A 27,272-nucleotide genomic window follows, 5' to 3' on the forward strand; every position below is an offset into this window, starting at 1 on the left:
GACTAAAATATGCAATTATAGCCTATCATCACGAAGCCTACATAAAATTATGCGCAGGGGTAGATACACCTTATGTTAGGTTAGATTTTGCTATTTGCGTTCTTATTTACTTAGTAAGGATGGACGAATCTTTTTTTTTTTCCTTTCCTTTTTGATAGTAACATTTGAAAAGTTCAGGGCTATTCAAACAACCTTACAAACAACAACAACAACAAAAAGCAATGAAGGAAGGTAAAACAAAAAATTAAATAAAGAAAAATAAAATTGTAGAGTGATCAACACACTTTTCATACCAATTTCAAAAAGTCTTATTAATGGAGAAATAGAAAAGAAGGGAGGGGGAGAACTCTAATTAATAAAAAAAAAATAATCTATCTATACTATATTAAAAGCACGAAGGCCCTTAACGAAATGTTGTTTGCCTCTTTTACCCTTTAAAAAGAGAGTTTACACTGGACAAAATAGTCATTTTATTATTTTTTAATATTTAGGCTTCCTAAATCGGCTAAAAAATTTCTTATTAAATCTAAATAAGATCCTCTTTAGGGTTAGAAAAGCACATCAAATAAATAAAAAAAGGCAATTGGTTAGATCGACAAAGTCTCCCCCGCCATTTTTTATCTACATGCCTCTAAATTCACAAGTAAAAATCTCTGAAAGGAAGACATTAAAAGTCCAATTTGCTCAAGGATTATTCCGTATTACGAATAAATCTTCATGCACTTCCAATCTAACTATCGGTATCTCATTTATAATTTTTTTTTATGCAAAGACAACTGGTTTGATTCTCAGCTTGGCATCAAACCAGATTATAATATCTGAAGCTTTAGTTTATAAACTCGAATATGCATTCTTTAGTACGTTTCGTGTGGTTTTCTAGGTGTAGTTTTTGTTTCATGACTTTGGGTTATTAAATTTGAACAATTTGAGATTGTTGAGATAATTGTTAAGTTATACGTAACAGAATTAAAGTTATAATAGGTGTGAATTCTTGTATTCCTTAGTTGAAAACCAAAAAATTCCCTAAAGTTTTGTGGTAAATAAACCTTGAATTTCGGAAGAAACATTCTTTTTCCTACTTGTGGGTTGTCGCGCTTTACTTTTGATTAAGAAAAAAAAGCTTCATTGGCATTGCTTTAGTGCTAGGAACATGCATTATTCTACTGAAAAATTACGCTCCTTGTCGCTTGGCCCAACAGTCCATCAAAAAGTGACCCACAATTGAAGTCCTTACCAGATATAGCCCAGGTTGTATATAACCTGAACTTTTTTTTCACCAGTTAGCCCACCCTATTTTTTTCTTTTCTTCGTTTTCTTCTTCTTCCTCTTTCACGACTTTGCACCCCAAAGTTTCTCTACCATTATATATATTCTTCAATTCTCCTTCCATATTCAAAGTTGATAATCACTATTAAGATGAGAAGAAAAAATACCACTTAAGAGAATTACTATTTTGGAGTCACCATTAAAGGTCATTCGAAGCTTCAATTTCAAAATTGGATTTTTCGATTTTGTTAGTTGTTTGGATTGGGTGTTGGCCCAATTGATTGGGATCGTCAAGGGGAGTTCAAAACTCAAATTTGAAGTGATTTGGAGCAGATTTGAGGTAGATTTGAGTTGAATTCCAGAAGATGCCAAAAGAAGAAGAAGAACCAGTGAAGCTCCATTAATATGATTCATTTGTATAATAGTGTATAATATTGTATAAGTAACATATAATAGTGTATAAACATCTCTTATACATTATTTTATACAAGGCTGATACATTTCTTATTCCTCCTCCTCCTCTTCATTTTTATATACGTTTATACAACTATATATATAATATATATATACCTCTTTGTATAAAGTGTATAAAAGTGTATAAAGATTTCTGACGAATTTTTTGTACGATTTTCACTTGCAATTTTTGATATTTGGATCCTGTAAATAATGTATCAGCCTTGTATAAGTGAATCTGTTTCTCTTTGCAAAGTATACTTGATGTAGTTGTGCAGAATGCAGATCAGTACTGTGGATTTTCTCAATTGTATTTGATGTAGTTGTCTTAATTCATTTTTGTTGTTTGAGCTGTTTTCTGACTTCTGACCATAATGTGTAATGTCCTTTTATCTTATAGGTTAAAATCTGATGCGAGAAACCGCTCTCTACAATAATTATTGCTATTCTATTCAGGAGTGCTTTGACACTGAATGAGCATATTGCTTCCATATGGATGAGCATCTAGACTTTAATGCAATATTATTGGATTAATGCAAATCTTAGTATAAGTTGGACGACCTTATTTGGACAGGGTATCCCTTTTAAGTTTGGATCGTATTTCTAGCAGTGAAGGAAGACAGTGTTAAATTTTTTTTGCCTTGGAGAAAGAAAAGACATATTAAGGATGAGGCAATGACCTTTATATCTTAGCTAAGAATGGAGATTTCAATAGGTGAAGAAGGTAAGCTGAGAAAGCTATCAGGATGTTCATAAACTCCATTAAATATTTTTGACCTGTGTATGGAAGGGTTTGTTGAATCCGCCCTTTTCCTCCCCACACACCCAGATTGTATCGTGCAGGATGCTTTGGAGTTCTGAAAAGTTTTATCGGAAGGCATCTCTAAGTAGGCTAAAAAAATTCAGATCTAAGCTTATTGATATTTGGCTACACATTTGCAAACTTGTAAGTGGGCTAAAATAATGCAAGGTCAACTTATGGAGCGCATTATTATGTAATTTTGTCTTATTCTTCTACTTAATTAGGTCTTGAATTTTTTTTTTTGTCGATTGCCATATGCATTCAGGTACATCACATATACAATGTAAGCAAAACTTCATGCTTTGTGTTAGTTTGATGATAGCTAATTCAATGTGTTGCATTCGCTGGTTGTTTAAATTGGTTGACGGTGATCTACATATTGAATTTAAAGATGATGAAGTTATTGTTAAACTAGAAAATTTAATATCTCACGATATGACGATCAATTCCCAGTTAAAGCAACAAGATGAATTTTGAGAAATTTAAGACGAGAGATAATTGTGAATTGACTTCTTGAAAAAGAAAACCAGGTGCCTGTGTGAAAAGAGTCATCACAACTATACACAAAAAAGAACCATCATAGAGAGAGTCCAGTGTCCGATCATGTGTCACATGTTGTAAATTATTTCTTTTTTTTATTTCTCACCCGGTATCCGGTATCCACATTGGGGCCCGACTAATCCGGATTCGCGCCAGATAGGGCCCATTCGGAAGGTAGCGCTCCCTACCAAGGATTTTTCCATACCCAGAACTCGAACTCGAGACCTCTGGCTAAGAGAGGAGCAGCCCCATCCACTACACTAGATCCTTTACCGAGGGTAAATTATTTCATTCAATATTGTAAGAAGGAATATTGCACTTGGTAATTTGAACAATGAGGAAGCGTCTATGTTTTATCATTTTCTCAGCGATAACATGTTTCAAAAATCATTTTAGAATATTTGATTGGAATTAGAATTTTTGTGGGAGCATAATGCTTGCTCATATTATTATGAAATAAACTAATTAACTTGGCGTACATAATGTGGTTATTGTATCATTAATATCAGTGTTGACATCTTAATGGCCAAGCTACTTTCAAAATTAAGGGAATCCACCCCCCCCCCCCTCCCCACCCCACCCCTCCCCCCAAACATCCCCCAACCAAACATTTTCCAACAAAATATCCTCTTTTATATAGTAATTCTTTTAACTATTATACTTCTTTTAGTTTTTTTTTTATCTTTAATAACTAAAATATTAGATAATATTTTAAAAACTTTTATTCGTTTAGTTAGGGTACACGAGCAACGCGCGTACTCTAAAGCTAGTATTGATAAATACAAGAGGGTAACAAGAATCCGCTTCATTGAAAATATTTAGGATACTATACGTTTTTATAAAATCTTACATATTATTATTACTGTTATAAAAAAAAAAAAAAAAGGTATACTGTTGATATATAAAAGTTAAGCTCCATGCACAAATCTTTTGCGGTGCTTGCTGGCTGGAGCTTCACTAATTCTTCATATAAAATTAGTTCGATTGTAATTCTATTATTATAACATGTTAAAGCATATGTTGATCTTTGACTTTCAACGTAATGCCCAAATCTATGCTGAAAATGATATTCAGCCAATAAGAAACGTAGTAAATAAAATATTTAATTAACTAAGGAAGCTTCCTAGCGTGAAAAAACTTAGGAATAAGTAAATACGTGGCATTACTGCCAAGAGGATAAAAGAGGGCTTGTTTTCACGTGTTTAGATATACAAGGAAGGATTCAATATTCAATATTTAGCTGATTTTAAAATGCTAAAACATTAGAAAAATGATAAAATGACTATTTTGTCTAGTGTGAACTTTATTTTAAAAGGGCAAAAACGACGAACGACATTTCGCTAAGGGTCTTCGTACTTTTAATGTAGTTATAGATATAGATTTTGAAGATTTTTTTTAAAAAAAAAATTTGTTGAAAATAAGTGTAATTTTGGAATGTTATTGGAATAAATAATTTTTCCGAAAGTATTTAAAATAAAACATTTTTAAAAATTTTGTAAAAAAAAAATTCAAATATCAGTTTCAAACAGAATGATTAAAAGAGACTTGGTAATAAGAAAAGTTTAAATCAGATCGGTAGAAATTAGAAAAAAAAGTCAAGGTGCTAAGCTGTCACAGTGTACGGATCTGTTTCACCTAACCAATACTTCAACCTTGGACAAGTTAGTCCTGAATAATATTCTAATATATAATTTATTCTCTTACACTTAAAAAGGAATTTTGATTGGTGGCCCATTGGCCTTTCAATTTTCCTACACTTCCTTGTCTTTTATATATATCTTATATTACGCGCGAATTTAAGTACTAATGTATATGTTATTACTCACACTGATAATTTAACTACAAAGGTTAGCTTCGCTATTTAATGTAAGATTGAGGTTTGCTAATATTATTTGGTAGTACTTTCAAGTAAGTAAATAACACCCCTCCCCTAAAAAAATAATGACACGGAAAATGTATGTAAGCAATTCTATTTATAAATGTATTGGGATTGAACAATCAACGAATAATTGATCAGCTACTATAAATTGAAGTTACAAAATTATTACTTATTTTCGGCTTCAACATTTCTATCCACAAAATAGAGTAAGCTAATTAAGCCACGTGGCCACTAAATTAATAACTATAAATTAAACAAAACAATCCAACAACAATAGAGTGAAAATATCACCAATTAGCTATGTTAATCATACCCTTTTTAACATAATGTACTCCTTATTTAATTAGAGTAACAAAAGGTCTCTATAACTACGATATATTACTTTGGAGCTTATTTGAATTAATCATCTAAAAACTAGAAGATGTTGAAATAACAAAAGTAGAAATTTTCAAAGTATTTTATGTAGCCATAGAACAAGTCAAATTATATAGAAGACAAAAAGCTAGAAATAACGCGGTATAATATTGGCAGCCAATAGTGACCCACTAGCCTCAAAATTACGTGTTTCAGTGCCTATAAATAAATTCATTGCCACATTCCCTCTTCTATCATCTTCACAGCTTCCAATCACAAAGCTAATTTATAAGTTTCTATTCTTAGTTCTTGACATCATATCACCAATACATTGCAATATTTTCAAAATGATAAGTATTTCTAACAACTCTTTTGCAGCCATTAATGCTGCTATGTTTTCTCTTCTCTTTATATTCTCTAGCATGCAATGCCATGCACAACTTTCTTCCACATTCTATGATCGCACTTGCCCTAATGCTCTCAACACCATTCGTACAAGTGTTAGACAAGCAGTGTCACGTGAACGTCGTATGGCTGCATCTCTCATTCGCCTTCATTTCCATGATTGCTTTGTTCAGGTTGGTTAAATACACATTAATTAGTATATTTGTAGCTCTATTTACTTCAAGTTGAAATTATAAACTTGATTACAAATGTACTAACTTGTGGTTTTAACTATAGGGTTGTGATGCTTCTATCTTACTTGATGAAACTCCTACTATTGTTAGTGAGAAGACTGCCTTGCCAAATCTTGGGTCAGTTAGAGGCTATGGTATTATAGAAGATGCAAAACAAGAGCTTGAAAAAACATGTCCAGGAATTGTATCATGTGCAGACATACTTGCAGTTGCCGCTAGAGATGCATCAACTCTTGTAAGTATTCGTAGTTTGAATTTCATTTTCTTCACACTATAAAAGAAGAAAAAAAATTATGCTATATTGAAAGTATTGTCAAACGAAAAAAAAAAAACAGTCCGGTGTACTAAGCTCCCACTATGCGTAGGGTCCAGGGAAGGGCCGGACCACAGGGGTCTATTGTATGTAACCATACCCTGCATTTCTGCAAGAGACTGTGAAACTAACCAGCATTGTCTTAATAACTTGGAATTAGGTTGGAGGTCCATCATGGGCAGTGAAACTCGGAAGAAGAGATTCAACAACTGCAAGTCATACACTTGCAGAAACTGATCTTCCTGGTCCATTTGATCCTCTTAATAGGCTTATTTCTAGTTTTGCGAGCAAAGGCCTTAGCACAAGGGATATGGTTGCTTTATCAGGTAAAAGTTGATCAAGTTATTATATATTGAACATATATAAAATATTTATCATATACTTGTACAGATAATTAAGAAGAAGTTCTAAAGATTTAAACTTTCTAATTGTAGGAGCACATTCAATAGGCCAAGCACAATGTTTCCTTTTTCGCGATAGGATTTATGGCAATGGAACAGACATTGATGCTGGATTTGCTAGCACAAGAAGACGTCAATGTCCTAAAGAAGACCAAAATGGAAACCTAGCTCCACTTGATTTGGTTACACCTAATCAATTGGATAACAATTATTTCAAGAACTTGAGGCAAAGAAAAGGTCTTCTTCAATCAGATCAAGTCCTTCTTAGTGGTGGATCTACTGATGATATTGTTTCTGAATATAGTAACAGTCCTCGCGCATTTGCCTCTGATTTTGCTGCTGCTATGATTAGAATGGGAGATATTAGTCCCCTAACTGGTCAAAATGGGATCATAAGAACTGTCTGCGGCTCCCTAAATTGATCATTCAAAAGCCTATTACATGTATTTTGTATTCATTTGATTCTTTGATTCTCTATGTAATGTTTCAAGAATGAAATAAAATGTTTGTTATGGTTTAAGGAAGTTTAAGAGTTCTAACACAATGTTTCACATGTGAAATTAAATATTTTATTTAGTACGTATCTAATCTTAGTGGCTGAATGTCATTTTCAACATATATTTAGGCATTACGTGGAATATCAAAGATCAACAGGCTTTAACATTGTAATAGTAATAGTAATAGAATTAAAATCAAACTTTTATAAGATGAACTAGTGAAGCTCCAGCCAGCAAGCACCGTAGAATATTAAACATGGAGCTTAACTTTTATATATCGATAGCATAAATTTATTTTATAAAAGTAATTAATAATGTATATGTACTGAACATAACCTATATAATTCGTAATAATTTTTAACAAAGCGGATTCACGTGAACCTCTTGACCTCACATGAATTTGCTCCTGATAATGATATTGGCGCTACAACAAGGCACTTTGATTCACTACGTTTAGATATGGAGGATTGGCATAATTTATTTCTTAAGATAATTATAAGTTTGAAACAAAATTACTATGTTCAGTCGAACACCTATCTTTAAGGCTAGTACGCTGTTACGTAGGATGAGGTGAGGCAAGACGGGGCAGATTAGTTTTTTTTTTTTTTGTAAAATATGACCTCACTCACATTGTCATGCCTCGCTCCCCCCTTGCCGCAGGGTGGGGTTAGCCTCGCCCCGGCTTACGCGGGAGGAGGTTAGTCACTATTGCGTCCTATATCGCGTTGTTGCCAAAGTTGACATACAAGAGTGTAGGGCTGTCAATGGTTCATTTTTATTCATCACCAGACAAAACGTATACATCAACTGCAATTTAATAACAAAAAATAACAGCACCTGTACAACATCTCCTATAAACTAAAACTCTATAGCTTATTTACATTTGCCTAATTGTGTTCTTGTTATTGAAATTCCTCAGCCATATCCTATCATCATCCTTCTTCCTTCAATCCAGGCAATTTCTCATCTGATGTATGCATTCTTCTTTCACTTGTTTGCATCAGCTCTGTGGCCTTGGGACTTTGCTTTTCCACAGTGCTTCATTCCTTCTCTTCCATATATCATATATCAATGCAGATATAATGGCAACAACAAAGTTTTTTCTTAGTCGCCCTTTTACATTTCTTGTATTCTTTTCCAAAGACCTTCCAATTCCATGTTCTGCACTCCTATCCCCAGCCATTTTAGTGTCTCACTAATGCAAACTTTGGAGAAGTGACATCAAAAAACAAGTGTGATATGGTCTCTATAGCTTGACCACCTATCACGCACAAGCTGTCTTGACTTATTCCTATTCGTGCAAGCCTGTCCTTTGTTTGTAGTCTTCCATGCATGGTTAGCCAGCATATAAACCTAGTATATTTAAGTTGTTCCACATCCAAGCTCAATGTTGCCATGATGCCTGACTTCCCCTTAGCCATTCATATCCACTTCTGATCGTGTATTTTCCACCTTGAGAGATCCAATGGTTATTCACATACCCACTTGCCATTTTATCTTTGATATGGCATATCTTCTTTCAATACCAACTGTTGTCCTGAGGTGCTTTATAGTCCCACCAAGATTCTCCTTTTATGTACAGGTGATTAACCCACTTTACCCATAGGTTATCTGCTTTCTGGGCAATATTTCATACATATTTTCCTATTGCAGCATCTCCAGTTCACACATTCTGTAACTCCTAGCCCTCCTTCCTTTTATGGTCTACACACCAAATCCCAGGCTATCTGTGGTACCCTGTTCGTGTTCACCTTCCCATCCTAGAGATAATTCCTACATATAGTAGTTATCCTTTTCAAGACCGCTCTAGGTAGTATGAAGATAGATGTCCAATACACATGTGTGTGCATTAATACTGAGTTTATCAGCTGCACTCTACCAGTATAGGAAAGTGTTTTTGATCCCCAACCTCTGATTTTAGCAGTCATTTATCTACCAACATTTCACAATCTACAGCAAATGTCTTCCTTGATGTAATAGGGACTCCGAGGTACCTGAATGGGACCTTGCCTTTTCGGTAGCCAATAATCTCACATAAGTCTTCCAAGTGTTTCACATTCATGTTGACACTAAAGATGTTTGATTTCCCTGCATTGGTAGTTAGTCCTGATGCTTTTGAAAAAAATTTTAATCCTCTAAGCACTAACATGAGTGAGTGGTATGATGCTTCTAAAAAAGTCTTTAATCCTCTAAGCATTAACATGACCGAGTGATAATCTCCTTTGCAAAATAGAAGAACATCATCTGCAAAACAGAGATGGTTCAGCTTGATGCTTTGACATTTTGTGTGGAACTCAAATACCTCTTGTTGTGTCACTAGCTTCAATATTCTTGTTAGATACTCCATGCATATGACAAACAGTAAATGTGATACAGGGTCCCCTTGTCGAAGTTCCCTTTTCCCTATAATCTTCCCATATAATCCTCCACTGATTGCAACTGTATATTCGGGAGTCGATATGCAGGCCATGATCTATTTGATGAACCTTGCTGGGAAGTTCAAAGCATGCAACATTTCCTCCACAAATGCCCATTCCACAGAGTCGTATGCTTTTTGAAGATCAATTTTTATTAGGCAGCTCTTTGTCGTATTCTTTCTGTTGTACAGCCTCACTAGGTCCTGGCAAATTAGTATATTTTGTACAATAGTTCTACCTGCTACAAATGCACTTTGATTCTCCAAGATTATACAAGACATTATTTGTTTGAGCGTGTTACACAGCATTTCTAATATCACTTTGTATACTGTGTTGCAGCAAGCAATTGGACCATAGTCTTCCACTTTATATGCATGCTTTGTGTTTGGAATGACTGTTATCACTGTGCTATTCAGTGCTTTCAACATCTTCCCTGAAGCAAAGAATTCTAATACACCCTTTGTTAGATCCTTCCCTACAGTGCTCCAACAATCTTTGAAGAAGTTGCTCCTATATCCATCTGGCCCTGGTGCCTTTTCTCCATTAATGTCCCATAGTGCTTGTTTTACCTCTACACTTGTGAAATTAGCTTCAAGCATTACCCTCTGTTCTTCATTAATAGTAGGTCCTGCTCTAACTAGGCTGCTGAAAACATGTTTTCTCTTGTCTTTTTTCGTTCCCAGCAATTCTGTATAGAACTCTACAAATGCCCTTGCAATTCCATCAATATTATTTATCGTTTGACCCCCATCTTCCCTTATAAAGAATATCCTATTTTCATTCCTTCTTGCTTTCATGAAGCTGTGAAACATCTTTGTGTTTTGGCCTCCTTGAGTCAACCATTGCACCTTTGTCTTCTGTCTAATGTATAATTCACTTGCTACCTTCAGTCTGCTATAGGTCTTTGACAACTCCTGCTCCTCCCCTATGAGTGTTTCGTTCATAGGATCAAGTTGAACCTTTTTCTAGCAAGCCAATAGTTGTTCTTTAGCTTGTTTTGCACTAAGTACTACTTCATTAAATGAAGCCCGGTTTAGCCCTTTTAGAACTCTCTTTGGCCTATTTAATTTCGCCACTAGTTGGTACATCTTTGTCCCTGTACACCTTACCTCCCCGATTCTCTTGACTTTGTCTTGAAAATCTGGTGTTGTTTTCCACATGTTGAAGTATTTGAATGGTCTGCTTGTGCTTGTGATCCCCTCCTACCAATGTACCACTGCGGGACAGTGGTCATACAAGCCTTCACTCATGAAGTTTACTTCTGAGGTTGGTAAATATGTGATCCATTCCGTATTGACCATTACCCTGTCTATCCTACTTATACTATGTCTTTCCAAGTGTAGAAAGCCCTAGTGGACCTCAACTCTTGAAGACCACAGGCTTCTATAAATTGCCTGAAATCTTTCATTTCTGCCATTGTAACAGGGCTACCCACTCTTTCCTCTCTATTCAAGACACTATTAAAATCACCCATGACTGCCCATGGGCCTTGCATATGGGTGCATAGGTCCTCTAGGTCCGTCCATAATCCCCTTCTCAATGCCATGTCATTGTAAGCATATACTATTATGAGACAATATTGCTTACTCGTTCCTCTGTGTTTGACTATACAATGTATACATTGATCTAATGATCTCTCTATACTAACTTCATACATATTTGGCTTCCACACCACCCAAATCCTACCTCCATTATCTTGTGCTAGGTTTGATGTAAACGACCACCTATTACAAAGATTTAGAGTAGCTTTGTGTCTTTAGCTCTCTTAATCTTTGTCTCCAGGAGTCCAAATAGGCCTACCCTGCATTTGTGCATAAACAGATTGACTTCCCTCTATTTATCCATCCTATTTAGACCCCTGACATTCCAAAAACCTATCTTATCCATTAGGATGGGGCCTTTCCCTACCACTACCACTACCAAGTTTGGTTCCTGTATCCCCTAGGCCCTCCTTGGGGTTAGAGCCACTAGGTTTGGATCTCTCTGCTTCATTTTCTTGATTCTATCCCAATGCTTCAAATGTGTTCTTAGTACTGATCATTATTGTTTTATTAATATCTCCATTTCTAGGTCCCTTCCTGCCTTTATCACCCTTATTTCTCTTGTTTCCTATATGTTATTCCCCAATTCTATTCTCTTCTTCTGCTGTCCTTGTGATACTGGTTTCTGTACTGCCTTAGTTATTTGTTGCACCTCCTGTACTTGCTTACCTTTTTTAGCTAACTCCTCTTTCTGAAGTTTTCTGCAGTCCTGTAATTAATGTCCAATGTTTTTGAATTTTGGGCACAATATGGGCTTCCATTCATACTCAACATCTTGTTCTATGATTTTGCCCCATTAATTTTCAAATAGAACAGATTTCGGATACTTCTGATAGAGTGAGACTTCTACTAGTACTCGTGCAAAAGCTAGTTTCTTCTTGTTGGTTGTTACCCTATCTGCTTTGAGAGGTTTAGCAATCATTCCTGCAATTTTTGTCAATGCTGATTTCCACCAATATTTGATGTCCGGTCCTCTTAGTCGAATCCACACAGGGATCTTATCCACTTTCTCCTTGCTTACATCTATGTCTGGTTTCCATGATTTTACAACCACTGCTTTTTATCGAACATTTGGACTCCTTCTTCTACTGCTTTAATTCTGTTTTCCCCTGAATGAAATCGTACCAGGAAAACCCCTCTATTCATTTAAGCAACCTTGTCTATACCCAAGGATCCCTAAATTCTTCCAAAATAGCCATCAATCGCCGATAGCGATGGATTTGATCCCAATACATAGCATATGACAACCGATTTCCAGTACACTATTTCATCTTCAATATCTTCCATTTTATTTTGACATTCTCTTTACTAACCTCATCACTAGTTAGATCTAATCCCTTTGCGGCCATAACTGGACCTACTACCTTACTCCATGAGTGGACACTAGATTTCTCTATGGTCCTAGGGTTTTGGTTAGTACCAATTTCCCCTGCACTTTCTTCTTCCACCATGTCTGCCCAAGATGGTCTTCTTTGAGCAATTGTTGTTGGAGTTGAATCGACTTTTACTGGGGAACTCCTCGCCGGAGTCATTGCTGGTGCCGTTGAAGATGACGTTTGGCTTAACCCTAGCAGAACAATTCCTTGCATGACATTGATACTACGTGTTTTCCTCGCTTCTACTGATTGCAGAACGATCCTTTTGCTTGGATTATTGCTGGGATTACTCCCCGGAATTGGTTGCCCTCTCCCTCCGTTCTTCGTTTTCCTCGTCATTCAGTCGAAACTGAGAGGAAAAACCATGTTAAAGAGAAGAGCTCGTTACCAATGAGAGTTACCCAATTCCCGTCTCAATGGTTCGGTTCGACCGATTATTTTATAAAATTTGTATCATACCTATTTTTCGGTTATTCTATTATGTATAACCAAAATTAAACCTTTCGAAACCGTCCCAGTCATGTCGGCTTCTCTTTGGTATCGATATGGTTCGGTTAATATTTGGTATTTTTTTAAATGTCATGTAAAAGTCACTAGCTAGTAAAAGTAGATGCAAAAACATACATACTTTTATAGGACATAGCAAAACTCTCTAAATACTTTACTATTTAAATGGTGATGAATTAAGAAAACATAAAAGATGAACACAATATAGATCCATCAACTACTCTACAACAACATAAAAGAAACTCAGCAAAGATAAAGAAAAGGATAAATCACATGAGTAGAAATATATTAACCAAGTTGGGACTCAAGAATAAAGTCTATAGAAGATTAAATATTCAAAAGATAAATCTAAATCATACGTAAGAAAATATATTAAATACATTGTAGTTTGCTACTCATAATCGCTAAAGTACTTTGTGCCTTGCTATGGAATATGCTGGAAATAATTTAGTTTCAGTAGGAGTAACATAATAAGTTTGGGAATAAGGACTTTTATTTTAATTACTTGCTGGCTTGTAACCATTTTCATAAATTTCAAGGCCCAAGAAAATTTTTAATTCTTTATTATTTTTAAACTTAATATATAAATAAATTTTCACATGATAATTTATTCGGTACAGTTCAGTAATTTTTAGCTTATTTTTGTAAAATAAAAAACCTACCCTATCCGTACGGTTGTAGATTTATATAAAACCTATAATTTTATTAAAAAACCTAAAAATCGATTCGGTACAATATTGTTCGATCGATTTAGTCGGTTTTTAAATATCTATTGACACCCCCATAAGAGCAGACTTGTACTTTCTATAATCCACAAGTTCATACTATATTTTATTATTGTTTTGTTAGTACTATTCTTCCAAGATCAAGAACGATGACATTACTTTAAAAATTTCAGATAAATTTTTTTATAATGATATTATTATTTTTTAGAAACATTTAAGTACAATATTTTTAAATTATATTAATCTTATGGATTTTTTTAAAAGAAAATTATTTAGGAACAATAAATATATTTGACTCTAAAAATTAAACACGTTAAGTCTCTAGTTGCTTCAAAACGTTGCAAATCTTTGGTTGAGGAAAAGTATATGTTTAGTTGTAACGACCCGGCCGGTCGTTTTTAGTGTTGTCGCCTCATTCTCCCATTTACTGCCCATTTTATGCTTAATAGTTGCTATGCGACTTGCCGGGGTAGTTGGTTCGATTCCGGGGAGGTTTCAGAATGAGTTGAGACGCTTAGTCTCAAGGTTGGTAACTTAAGTTGAAAAGGTTGACCGGATATTGTCTTATGTGTAAACGACTCCAGAATGGAGTTTGAATGGTTCCTATAGCTCCATTGGGTGATTTTGGACTTAGGAGTGTATCCGGGTAGTGATTTGGAGGTCCGTAGTTAAATTAGGCTTGTAATGGCGAATGTTGAAATTTAAAAGTTTGACTGAGAGTTGACTTTGTGGTTACTGAGCTCAGATTGGGGTTTCGGGAGTTGGAGTGGGTCTGTTATGTCATTTGTGACTTGTGTGCAAAATTTAGGGACAATCGGACGTGATTTGATAGGTTTTTGGCATTGAATGTCGAAGTTAGAAGTTCAAAAGTTCATTAGGCTTAAATCGATGCGCGATTTATGGTTTTAGCGTTGTTTGATGTGATTTGAAGGCTCGACTAAGTTCATATCGTGTTTTAGGACTTTTTGGTATATATGGTTGAGTTCCCTGGGGATTTGGGTGGAGTTCGGATGGTTAATGGGTCATGTTGGAATTTGAAAGACTACTAAAGCTCATCAGGTCTGGTGCAATCGCACCAGCAGAGTTTTGATCGCAGGTGCGAGCAGGGGAGCGCAGATACGGCCAGGAGAAGGTGTTTGATGTGATTTGAAGGCTCGACTAAGTTCATATCGTGTTTTAGGACTTTTTGGTATATATGGTTGAGTTCCCTGGGGATTTGGGTGGAGTTCGGATGGTTAATGGATCATGTTGAAATTTGAAAGACTACTAAAGCTCATCAGGTCTGGTGCACGCACCAGCGGAGTTTTGATCACAGGTGCGAGCAGGGGAGCGCAGATACGGCCAGGAGAAGGTGTGTAGTGGTCGCAGGTACGAAGGGTTGTCCGCACCTGGATAGTTGTAGATGCGGTGAGGTTGAGCGCAGAAGCGGGGAGCAGCATAGGAGCGGGAATTAGGTCGCACTGCGTTTATGTAGAAGCAGAGAGTGTTCCGCAGGTGCGAAGGTCGGTACCCATTGATTTACCACAGAAGCGGGAGAGTTGTCGCTTCTGCGAAGCCGTAGATGCGGTTAAGTTATCGCAGGTGCGAAAACCCTGGACAGATTATAAACATTGGGTTCCGAGGGCTTTATCATTTCTTGACTTTGCAAACTCGGATTAGGGCAATTTTTGAGAAGGATTTCGAGGGGTTTCTTGAGGTAAGTCACTTGTGGTCATTTTCATTTAATAATTTTGTTTCCCCATTGAATTTTCCACCTAGTTTGTGTGTTTTTGAGGTGTAATTTTAGGAGTTAGAGGCTCGGGATTTGGAGAGTTTAATTGGGGATTTGAGTGACGATTTGGTATTGGATTTTAGTAAATTTTGTATGGTTGGACTCGTGGTTGAATGGGCTTACGAATTTTATAACTTTTATTTGATTCCGAGATGTGGGACCGGGGGTCGACTTTTGAGTTGTCTTTTTGACTTTTAACTAAGAACTTAGTATTTTCTTATGGAATTGATTCCTTTAGCTCGTATTGATTGTATCGAATTATTTGTGGCTAGATTAGAGGAATTTGGAGGCCGATTCGCGAGGCAAGGGCATGTTGGAGTAGAGATTTGCACCGTTTGAGGTAAGTAACACTTTTAAACCTGGTTTTGAGGGTATGAAATCCCGAATTACGTGTTACATGATTTGACGTGACGCACATGCTAGGTGACGGGCATGTGGATGTGCACCATAAGAATTGTGACTTGGTCGATTCTGTGGAACCGTATAGTTGATTAATCTTGTCATTATCCGCATTTTCACCATGTGTTAGAGAAATGCAGCTGACAGTCATGTTAAAAATCTTAGTTAGGCTACATGTTGGTACTGTTGGGACCTACAGAGGTCGTGTTACATGTTGAATTATTTGCTTAATGTGCCATTTTGTACTCAGTTACAACTATTATTTGCATATTATATCTCAGTCTCTATTGTCCTTTATTGATACATTATATCATCATTGTTTGGGCTGATTATCATGATTCTTGTGAGCCCGACAGACTGGAGAGATTGATGACTGAGTGAGGCCGAACGCCTGATTGTGAGGATATTTATAGGATCAGGCTGCACACCGCAACAAATTTATTTGATTCATGCCATGATTGGCTTATGATACCGCTTGGGCTGGAATTGCCCCTCCGGAGTATGCACATCCACAATGAGCGTATGTACCTAATGAGTGCGAGTACGAGTGCCGAGCGCGAGTGCCGAGCGATTGGGAGGATTAAGTGGATGTGAGGATGGAGTGACAATGATGAGTGAGTGACAGTGAGGATGGAGTGAATTGGAAGACTGAGTGAATCATACTCTGAGAGTATGCACATGATTTCATTACTATTTTGTACTTCAGGTTGTATATGTAACTGTCATGTAATTACTGAGATGTACCATATCTTGTTTCAACTGAACCTGACATTATTTGCCTGTTTGGGCTTTAACTGTTGCACTTGAAAGTATGCCTACATTTCTGTAATGTAATTCTGTAATTGAACTGTACCCGTGAAGCTCGTCACTACTTTTATCCCGATAGTTAGTCTTGTTACTTACTGAGTTGGTTGTACTCACGCTACAACCCTGTACTTCGTGTGTCGATCCAGGTGTTTCCGGACACGATGGGTGTTGACGATCAGAGTAGCTCAATCATTCGGGATTTTGAGGTAGCTGCCCTAGCGTCCGCAGACCTTGACTCTCCTCCCCTATCCTTAAGTGTTATTTATTCAGTTCCAATCTTAGACTGCATTTCAAACTTGTATTGTATTGATGCTCATGTACTCAGTGACACACTGATTTTGGGAGCTTTTGTATTGAGTTATGACTTCTTATCCAGCTTTATGAGAGTTTTACTTATTTAAACCTATTTTAGTACATTTTTCATTTGAAAGAGTTGGTAATGTTTGAGTTGTTGGTTTGCATAATACTATGTTAGGCGCCATCACAACAGGTTGAGTTTTGCATCGTGTCAAGTTGGTATCAGAGCCTAGGTTACATAGGTCTCATGAGTTACGAGCAGGTTTAGTAGAGTCTTGTGGATTGGTACGGAGACGTCTGTATTTATCTTCGAGAGGCTATCGAACCCTTAGGAAAACTTCACATTCTTGTAATCTTATCGTTCGGATTTGTTGATTCCGGGAACCAAACTTCTGTTATTCTATTCTCTCACAGATGGTAAGGACACATGCTACTGGACCGGACGGACAGTCACCAGTACCACCAGCTAGGGCCACGAAAGGCCAGGGTCGTGGTAGGGGCTGCGGTAGGGGCAGAGGTGCAGCTCGTACAACAGCTAAAGTAGCACCTACAGATCCACCAGTTGCTCCAGCTCAGGAACAGGTTCCAAGTGTGATTGAGCCAGTGGGGCCATCAGGCACCAGCTGTACCCACTGTGATTCCAGGCCTTCATGAGGCTTTAGCTCAGATTTTGACTGTGTGCACTAGCCTTGCTCAGGCGATTTCTGTTCAAACCACGCCAGCCACTTCTCAAGCCCGGGCAGGTACTCAGACTCCCGCCGCGCGTACTCTAGAGTAGGTGATGCAGGGACTTCAGACACCGGGGGTATTACGAGCCCAGTCGGTTGCAATTGCTCAGGCCCAGGTGGGTCCCGTTATGACTGATGAAGAGCAGAGGAGACTAGAGAGATTTGGGAGGCTCCAACCTCTATCATTCAGTGGGGTTGAGTCAGAGGATGCCCAGGATTTCTTGGATAGGTGCCAGCGAATTCTTCACGCGGCGGGTATTTAGAGACCAGTGGGGTCTCATTCACTATTTTTAAGTTTATTGGGGCTGCCTTTAGATGGTGGGAGGCCTATGAGAGACGCAGGCTAGTCGGTGCAGCACCACTTACATGGCATGGGTTCTCCGTTCTCTTCTTGGAGAAGTTTGTGCCATAGACCCGTAGGGAGGAGCTTTGCAGGCAGTTCGAGCAGCTATGTCAGGATGCCATGTTTGTGACTGAGTATGAGATGAGGTTTTCAGAGTTGGCTCGTCACGCAGTTTGGTTAGTTCCTGTTGAGAGGGAGAGGATTAAAAGGTTCATTGATGGCCTCTACTATCAGTTCCAATTTGTTATGAATCCGGAGAGTATATTAGGTGCTACGTTCGACGAGGCAGTTGATATTGCTCGATGGCTAGAGATGGTTTGTAGTCAAGAGCGTGAGGAGAGGGAGGCCAAGAGGCCTCGTGGTTCGGGTGGTTTCAGTGGTGTTCCTTCCGGGGGATAGTCCAACCACATCAAGGGTCGTCCTTATAGGCCCGCTCAAATGGCTCATCCAGTTCTTTGTGGTACATCATCTAGCCATGGTTCATACAATGCTCGTTCGGGGTTAGTCATCTCTCAGTGCTCTTCTAGCTCAGAGTTCATCTCGTGCTCCATCGCTTCACGATTCATCTGTGCCAGGTCCTTCTAGCAATTACTCTGGTACTCGGGGCCCGATTCAGTCCCCACCACAACCACCATCGGGGAGTTTCTTCGAGTGTGGGAGTTTGAGCATATGTGGAGACAGTATCCCCGTCGCCCGGGAGGTCCAGTGCGGAGGAGTTAGGCTGCAACTTCCGCACCAGCCACTTCACCACCCGCCCAGCCAGTTCGTGGTGGGGCCCAAGCAGCTAGAGGTCGCCCAAGAGGGGGAGGCCAATCAGGCCCGATTCTATGCTATTCCTACCAGGCCAAATGCTGTTGCTTCAGATGCAGTGATACAAGTTTTGTCTCAGTATGCCATGAAGATGCTTCCATATTATTTGACCCTGGTTCTACTTATTCCAATGTATCGTCCCATTTTACTCGTTATTTGGATATGCCCTGTGAGTCCTTAGTTTTTTACCTGTTCATGTATCTACACCGATGGGCGATAATATTATTGTAGACCATGTATATCGGTCGTGTGTGGTGACTATTAGGGGATTGGAGACTAGAGTTGATCGCTTATTGCTATGTATGGTTGATTTCGACGTGATCTTGGGTATGGATTGGTTGTCTCCATCTCATCTTATTTTGGGTTGTCACGCTAAGACTGTGACATTGGAGATGCTAGGGTTGCCAAGGATCGAGTGGAGATGTTCTTTAGATTATGTTCCTAGTAGGGTAATTTCTTATTTGAAGTCCCAACATATGGTTGGGAAGGGATGCTTGTCTTATTTTGCCTTTATGACGGTTGGTGCTGATACTCCTACTATTGATTATGTTCCGGTGGTGAGAGACTTTCTGGATGTGTTTCCTGCAGACTTGTCGGGCATGCCGCCCGACAGCGATATTGACTTTGGTATAGACTTGGTGCCAGACACTCATCCCATTTCTATTCCTCTGTATCGTATGGCACCAGCTGAGTTAAAGGAATTGAAAGAGCAACTTTATGAACTTCCTGATAATGGATTTATTAGTCCTAGTGTCGTCTTGGGGGTGCATTGGTTCTTTTTGTAAAGGAGAAGGATGGTACTATGCGGATGTGCATCGACCATAGGCAGTTGAACAAAGTTACAATCAAGAACAAGTATCCTTTGCTGCGTATTGATGATCTATTTGACCAGCTTCAGGGAGCGAGGGTGTTCTCTAAGATTGATTTGACGCTTGAGTATCACCAGTTGAAGATTCGGGACTCGGATATTCTAAAGATAGCATTCAGGCCCCGTTAATATCACTATGAGTTCCTTGTGATGTCTTTTGGACTGACAGATGTCCCAACAACATTCATGCATCTGATGAATAGTGTATTTCAGCCATATCTCGACTTATTTTCCATAGTATTCATTGATGATATCCTGGTGTACTCGCATATCCAGGAGGAGCATGCCCAGCATTTGAGGATTGTACTACAGCGGCTGAGGGAGGAGAAGCTTTATACCAAGTTCTCATAGTGTGAGTTTTGGCTTAGTTCGGTGGAATTCTTGGGGCACGTGGGATCCAGTGAGGGGATTAAGGTAGATCGAAAGAAGATAGAGGCGGTTCAGAGTTGGCCCAGACCATCCTTGGCTATTGAGATTCAGAGCTTTCTCGGCTTGGCCGGTTATTATCGTCACTTCGTGGAGGGTTTCTCGTCTATTGCATCATATTTGACCAAATTTACCCAAAAGGGTGCTCCTTTCAGGTGGTCGGATGAGTGTGAGGAGAGCTTTTAGAAGCTCAAGACTGCCTTGACCAAAGCTCCAATTCTAGTTTTGCCTTCAACGTCAGGCTTTTATACAATGTATTGTGATGCTTCTCGGATTGGTGTTGGGTGTATCGTGATGCAGGGGGGTAGAGTAATTGCTTATGCTACATCAGTTGAAGCCTCATGAGAAGAACTACCATGTTCATGATTTGGAATTGGAAGCCATTGTTCATGCATTGAAGATTTGGAGGCATTATCTCTATGGTGTGTCTTGTGAGGTATTTACAGATCATAGTAGTCTCTAGCACTTGTTCAAACAAAAGGATCTAAATTTGAGATAACAAAGATAGTTGGAGCTGCTAAAGGAATATGATATTACTATTCCGTATCATCCTAGGAAGGCCAATATGGTGGCCGATGCCTTGAGTAGAAAGGGATGAGTATGGGTAGCCTTGCATTCATTCGTGTTGGTGAGAGACCGCCTGCAGTTGATGTTCAGGACTTGGCCAACCAGTTCATGAGGTTAGATGTTTTGGAGCCCAGCCGAGTTCTAGTTTGTATGGTTTCTTAGTCTTATTTATATGATCGCATCAAAGAGCGCCAATATGATGATCCCCATTTACTTGTCCTTAAGGACACGATTCAGCATAGTGATGCCAATGAGGTTACTATTGGGGATGATAGGGTGTTGAGGATGCACGGTCGGTTTGTGTGCCTAGTGTAGATGGGCTATGTGAGTTGATTCTTGAGGAGGCCCACAGTTCGCGGTATTCCATTCATCCGGGTGCCACGAAGATGTACCGGGACTTGACGCATCACTATTAGTTGAGGATGATGAAGAAGGATATATTGGGGTTTGTAGCTCGGGGCCTAAACTGTCAACAGGTGAAGCATGAACATCAGAGACAGAGCGAATTGCTTCAGAGGCTTGAGATTCCGGAGTGGAAATGAAGTGTATCACCATGGATTTTGTAGTTGGACTCCCGCGGACTTCGAGGAAGTTTGATATTATTTGGGTGATTGTGGATCGGTTGACCAAGTTTGTGCATTTCATTCCAGTTGGGACTACTTATTCATCGGCAGGAAAGGGAGGGAAATGGATACTCAATTTAAAGTGAGTAAACAGAATTCCATACTCGATCTCATAGATACATATAGAATTATGTGGAAAGTCATATTCGATGAAAGTCGTATGTACGGCTTGGAGGGAGATCTTTCATATCTTTCGAGATCCACCATACAATATGGGGTAAAAAAGCCAAAATAAGTGATTTTAGCGGTTGGCTAAGATCAACATTTGCGAGATTGTTCGCCTTCACGGTGTGCTGGTGTCAATAACAGATCAGGGCAAGCAGTTTACATCGTAGTTTTGGAGAGTCGTGCAGCGAGAGTTAGGCACACAGGTTGAGTTATTAAAGGATATGCTACACACTTGTGTCATAGATTTTGGGGGTTCTTAGGATCAATTTCTGCCTCTCGCAGAGTTTGCCTGCAACAACAGCTACCAATCGAGCATTCCGATGGCTCCGTATGAGGTTTTGTATGGGAGACGGTGTCGATCTCCGGTGAGATGGTTTGAGCCGGGTGAGGCTAGGTAGGCTATTGGGTACTGACTTGGTTCAGGATGCTTTGGATAAGGTTAAATTGATTCAAGATTAGCTTCGTACGGGTGCGGATAGATAGAAGAGTTGCACTGATCGGAAGGTTCGTGATGTTGCTTACATGTTTGGGGAGAAGGTACTGCTCAAGATTTCACCCAAGAAGGGTGTTATGAGGTTCGGAAAGAAAGGCAAGTTGAGCCCTTTGTATATTAGGCCGTTTGAGGTGCTTCAGAGGATGGGAGAGGTGGCTTACAAGCTTGCCTTGCCACCTATTTCTGTCGAGTGTGCATCCATTATTTCATGTTTCTATGCTCTAAAAGTATGTCGGCGATCCATCTCATATTTTGGATTTCAGCACGGTTCAGTTGGATGGTGATTTGACTAATGATGTGGAGCCGATGGCCATTTTGGGTCGGCAGGTTCGAAAGTTGAGGTCAAAGGACATAGCTTCAGTGAAGGTGCAGTGGAGAGGTTAGCCAGTTGAGGAGGATACTTGGGAGATCGAGTAAGAGATGCCGAGCAGATATCCACTCCTATTTCAGACTCCACATATGTTTCTAGACCCATTCGAGGACAAACATTTGTTTAGGGGGGGAGGATGTAACGACTCGGCCGGTGGTTTTGAGTGCTGTCGCCCCGTTCTCCTATTTACTTCCCATTTTATGCTTATTAGTTGCTATGTGACCTGCCATGGTAGTTGGTTCGGTTCCGGGAGATTTCGGAATGAGTTGAGACACTTAGTCTCAAGGTTGAAAGTTGAAGTTAAAAAGGTTGATCGGATTTTGACTTATGTGTAAACAACTTCGTAATGGAGTTTTAATGTTTTTGATAGCTCCGTTGGGTGATTTTGGACTTAGGAGTGTGCCCGTATAGTGATTTGGAGGCCCGTAGTAGAATTAGGCTTGTAATGGCAAAAGTTGGAATTTAGAAGTTTGACCGAGAGTTGACTTTGTGGTTACCGGGCTCGGATTCGGGTTTCGGGAGTTGGAGTATGTCTGTTGTGTTATTTTTGACTTGTGTGCAAAATTTGGGATCAATCGGACGTGATTTGATAGGTTTTGGCATTGAATGTATAAGTTAGAAGTTCAAAAGTTCATTAGGCTTGAATCGATGCGCGATTCGTGGTTTTAGCATTGTTCGATGTGATTTGAAGGCTCGACGGAGTTCGTATCATGTTTTAGAACTTGTTGGTATATTTGGTTGAGGTCCTAGGGGCATCGGGTGAAGTTTGGATGGTTAACGGATCAAGTTAGAATTTGAAAGACCGCTAAAGCTCACCGGGTCTGGTGCAATCACACATGTGGAGTTTTGATCGCAGGTGCAAACTCGCACGTGCGAGCAGGGGAATGCAGATGCGGCTAGGAGAGGGGTGTGGAGTGGTTGCAGGTGCGAAGGGTTGTCCGCACCTGCGTGGTTGCAGATGCGGTGGAGTTGAGCGCAGAAGCGGGGAGCATCGCAGGAGCGGGAAAGAGGTCGCACCTGCGTTTGCACCGAAGCGGAGAGTGTTTCGCAGGTGCGAAGGTCGGTCCCTAGTGATTTACCGCAGAAGCGGGCGAGTTGTCGCTTCTGCAAAGCCACAGATGTGGGTAAGTTGTCGCAGGTGCGAAAAGCCTGGACAGATTTTAACATTGGGTTCCGAGGGTTTTATCATTTCTTGACTATGCAAACTCGGATTAGGGCGATTTTTTAGAAGGATTTCGAGGGGTTTCTTGAGGTAAGTCACTTGTGGTCATTTTTATTCAATAATTTCGTTTCCCCATTGGATTTCCCACCTAGTTTGTGTATTTTCTAGGTATATTTTGGGAGTTAGAGGCTAGGGATTTTGAGAGTTTAATTGGGGATTTGAGTGACGATTTGGTGTTGGATTTTGGTATGGTTGGACTCGTGGTTGAATGGGGTTTCGGATTTTGTAACTTTTATTGGATTCCGTGACGTGGGCCTGGGGGTCGACTTTGGAGGCGACTTATTGACTTTTGACTAAGAACTTAGTATTTTCTTATGGAATTGATTCCTTTAGCTCGTGTTGATTGTATCAAATTGTTTGTGGCTAGATTCGAGGTATTGGAGGCCGATACACGAGACAAGGGCATGTTGGAGTAGAGATTTGCACGGTTTGAGGTAAGTAATACTTATAAACTTGGTTCTGAGGGTATGAAACCCCGAAGTACGTGTTATGTGATTGGTGTTGAGGTGACGCACATGCTAAGTGACAAGCGTGTGGGCATGCACCATAAGAATCGTGACTTAGTCGATTCTGTGGAACTGTATAGTTGATTAATCTTGTCATTATCCATATTTTCACCATGTGTTAGAGAAATTTAGCTGCCGCTCATGTTTGAAATCATGCTTAGGCTACGTGTTGGTACTGTCGGGACCTACTGAGGTCGTGTTACATGTTGAATTATTTGCTTAATTTGCCATTTTGTACTCAGTCACAGCTATTATTTGCATATTATATCTCAGTCTCTGTTGTCCTTTATTGATACATTATATCATCGTTGTTTGGGCTGATTATCATGATTCTTGTGAGCCCGAGAGACAGGAGAAATTTATGACTGAGTGAGACCCAGAGCCTGATTGTGAGGATATTTATGGGATCGGGCTGCACACCACATCAGGTTTATTTGATTCATGCCATGATTGGCTTATGATAGCGCTTGTGCTGGAATAGCCCCTTCGGATTATACACATCCACAATGAGCGCAAGTACCTACTAAGTGCGAGTGCGAGTGCCAAGCACGAGTGCCGAGCGATTGGGAGGATTAAGTGGATGTGAGGATGGAGTGACTGTGAGGAATGAGTGACAGTGAGGATGGAGTGAATGAGAGGACTGAGTGACTGATACTCTGAGAGTATGCATATGGTTTCATTATTTTTTTGTAATTCAGTTGGCATATGTAACTATCATGTAGATGCTGAGATGTACCATATCTTGTTTCAATTGAACTTGACATGATTTACTTGTTTGGGCTTTAAATGTTGCACTTGAAAGTATGCCTACATTTCTGTACTGTAATTTTGTAATTGAGCTGTACACATGAAGCTCGTCACTACTTTCAGCCCAATAGTTAGTCTTATTACTTACTGAGCTGGTTGTACTCACGCTACACCCTGCACTTCATGTGCAAATCCAGATCTTTCCAGACACGCTGGGTGTTGATGATCACGGTAGCTCAGTCATTCGGATATTTCGAGGTAGCTGCCCTAGCGTCCGCAGACCTTGACTCTCCTCCCCTATCCTTCAGTTTATTTATTCAGTTCCAGTTTTTCTTAGACATTATTTCAGTCTTGTTGTTGTATAGATGCTCATGTACTCAGTGACACCCTGATTTTGGGAACTTCTGTATTGAGTTATGCTTCTTATCCAGCTTTATGAGAGTTTTATTTATTTAAACCTGTTTTAGTACATTTTTCAGTTGAAAGAGTTGGTAATGTCTGAGTTGTCGGCTTGCCTAATCCCATGTTAGGCGCCATCAGGATAGGTTGATCTTTGGGTCTTGACATTAGTACTTTCGACTATTCTTTGGTTTAATCTCAAATAGATTGGTTAGTACATATAGCATGGATATAGACACCTTGTATAGAACGCCACGCTACACAAGTTGGACTTGAAATGGTTATGTTTATCCAAAAAGTGTTAAACCTTTTTGCTATACCAATTAAAGATGAATTAAAAGGCGAATCTTAGTTGAGCTTAATAAGTTCTAGACCAAATAAATAGAATATTCGTGAGACGAGTAGTGCTTAAGAGCATTAAATAATGGATTTAATACTCTACGATTGACAATAAATATGATAGCATGAATATGTAATAAATGCAAATAATGGCAATGAATGTAATAAGAAAAGATCTACCACCCAATTATTATATGATTGGGATGTTCCTTTTCTTTGTCCACGATGTGGAAAAGTGAGAAGTCCAGATAGATGTGGAATCTTTGGACCTATGATAAAGATTGAACAACGTGTGCTTCAATAATATTATCAATGAACAAGACAACTTTTGGATATTCTCTTTTGTCAGCCTTTACAATATATTTTTATTAGAGAGTCAAGAAGAAGATCCCCCTTTTTGTTTCCTATCTCTTCATATTTATAAGGGATATTCCTCAAAAATCCTAAAAAGTACAGCATAAGAATATCTTTATGTCTACAAGTGGACATATGCTACCGTTATTTTCTCACCTCGGCTGCCTACTTTTGGCATCAGTCTCTGTGAGAGCAGCCTTCAATCATTATATTATGGTCGACCCCGTCCTTTGTCTTACCTATCCGTTACAGTCGAGTCGCCAAATTTGGACCTATACAGGTTAAAATAGAAAACAGCATCTGATACTGTATTTGATTTCAAAAGAATTCACATTACATATTCAAATAGTCAACAACAACTCCTGTCAGTTTTAGCCAATAGGATTTTCAAAGATTTCTTTTTTTTTTCCTCCTCTTATTTATATTTATATAAAATATACATGCTATGACAAAGATTCTGACTAGGTTTCTACTTTCTACGAATGTTCCTTGCTCGCTTTAGTTGGTAATTGTCAGACGTCATATTCTCTTTGACACCGCCTTTTTTGTTTTTAATCTTTTTTATTTTGGGAAAGCAGTAGAGGTAGTAGCTTTCAATGTTCGAAACTTAATTAATGATTTTTTAGATACAAAGTACGTTTTTAATGTTTTAAAAAAAAAAGTCACAAAAATGAGTATTTTGCAGTACTATACTGCGAATCTGGTTAACGGAAATTTTGCCGTTAAAACAATTCGCAGTATCATACTGCGAAGTAGTTTTTTTTTTATTTTTTTACAAAAACACAGCGTTTAATGTAATAGTTGGGCCCAACCTTATTTAATAAAGTCAATTCGCAGTACTGTACTATGAATTGCCTTAATTAAATAAGGCTCTTCTTCTTCCATCTTCCCCGACATTCCAGCCCCCCTCCATTAAAAAACAAACTCAAGCTCCTTTCTATCCCCCACCCCCCATTTTATTTAAAGAAAAAAAAAATTCGGGCCCACCCGTCCCATAAAGAGCAAGGCGTGTAGGTCCCACATACACAAAAAGCTTTGGATACCGTGTTTCGAGTGCAAAAATTCAATTTCAACAATATTCAAAAAATTTACATCGAGGTATTTCAATTTAGTTTATGCTGAAACTCGTATAGTCATGCATATCAGTATTGTTTAGCATGTTTCCATGTGAATTTATGTTATGTTTGTGTTTAATTTTGTATCTTTTATATACCCGGATTGATTTATTTGATACCCGAATTTATGTTATGTTTGTGACCAAAAATGCTACCGGATTGTTTGTGTTATATTTGATTTATATACCCAAATTTATATTATGTTTGTGAC

The 27,272-nt window shown here is 38.7% G+C and overlaps 1 protein-coding gene across 1 annotated transcript; it reads left to right on the forward strand.

Moving 5' to 3' along the window:
• The first annotated feature begins 5,553 nt into the window (after positions 1-5,553).
• Positions 5,554-7,170, forward strand: LOC109220932 (lignin-forming anionic peroxidase-like). Its single transcript, XM_019385400.1, has 4 exons — positions 5,554-5,872; positions 5,976-6,167; positions 6,406-6,571; positions 6,680-7,170. The coding sequence occupies exons 1-4, from the start codon at positions 5,642-5,644 to the stop codon at positions 7,066-7,068; spliced, it is 978 nt and encodes a 325-aa protein (XP_019240945.1). The 5' UTR covers positions 5,554-5,641; the 3' UTR covers positions 7,069-7,170.
• Positions 7,171-27,272: the final 20,102 nt, after the last annotated feature.

The sequence above is a fragment of the Nicotiana attenuata genome, unplaced genomic scaffold (genome assembly GCF_001879085.1).
Source record: "Nicotiana attenuata strain UT unplaced genomic scaffold, NIATTr2, whole genome shotgun sequence".
Taxonomy (NCBI): Eukaryota; Viridiplantae; Streptophyta; class Magnoliopsida; order Solanales; family Solanaceae; genus Nicotiana; species Nicotiana attenuata.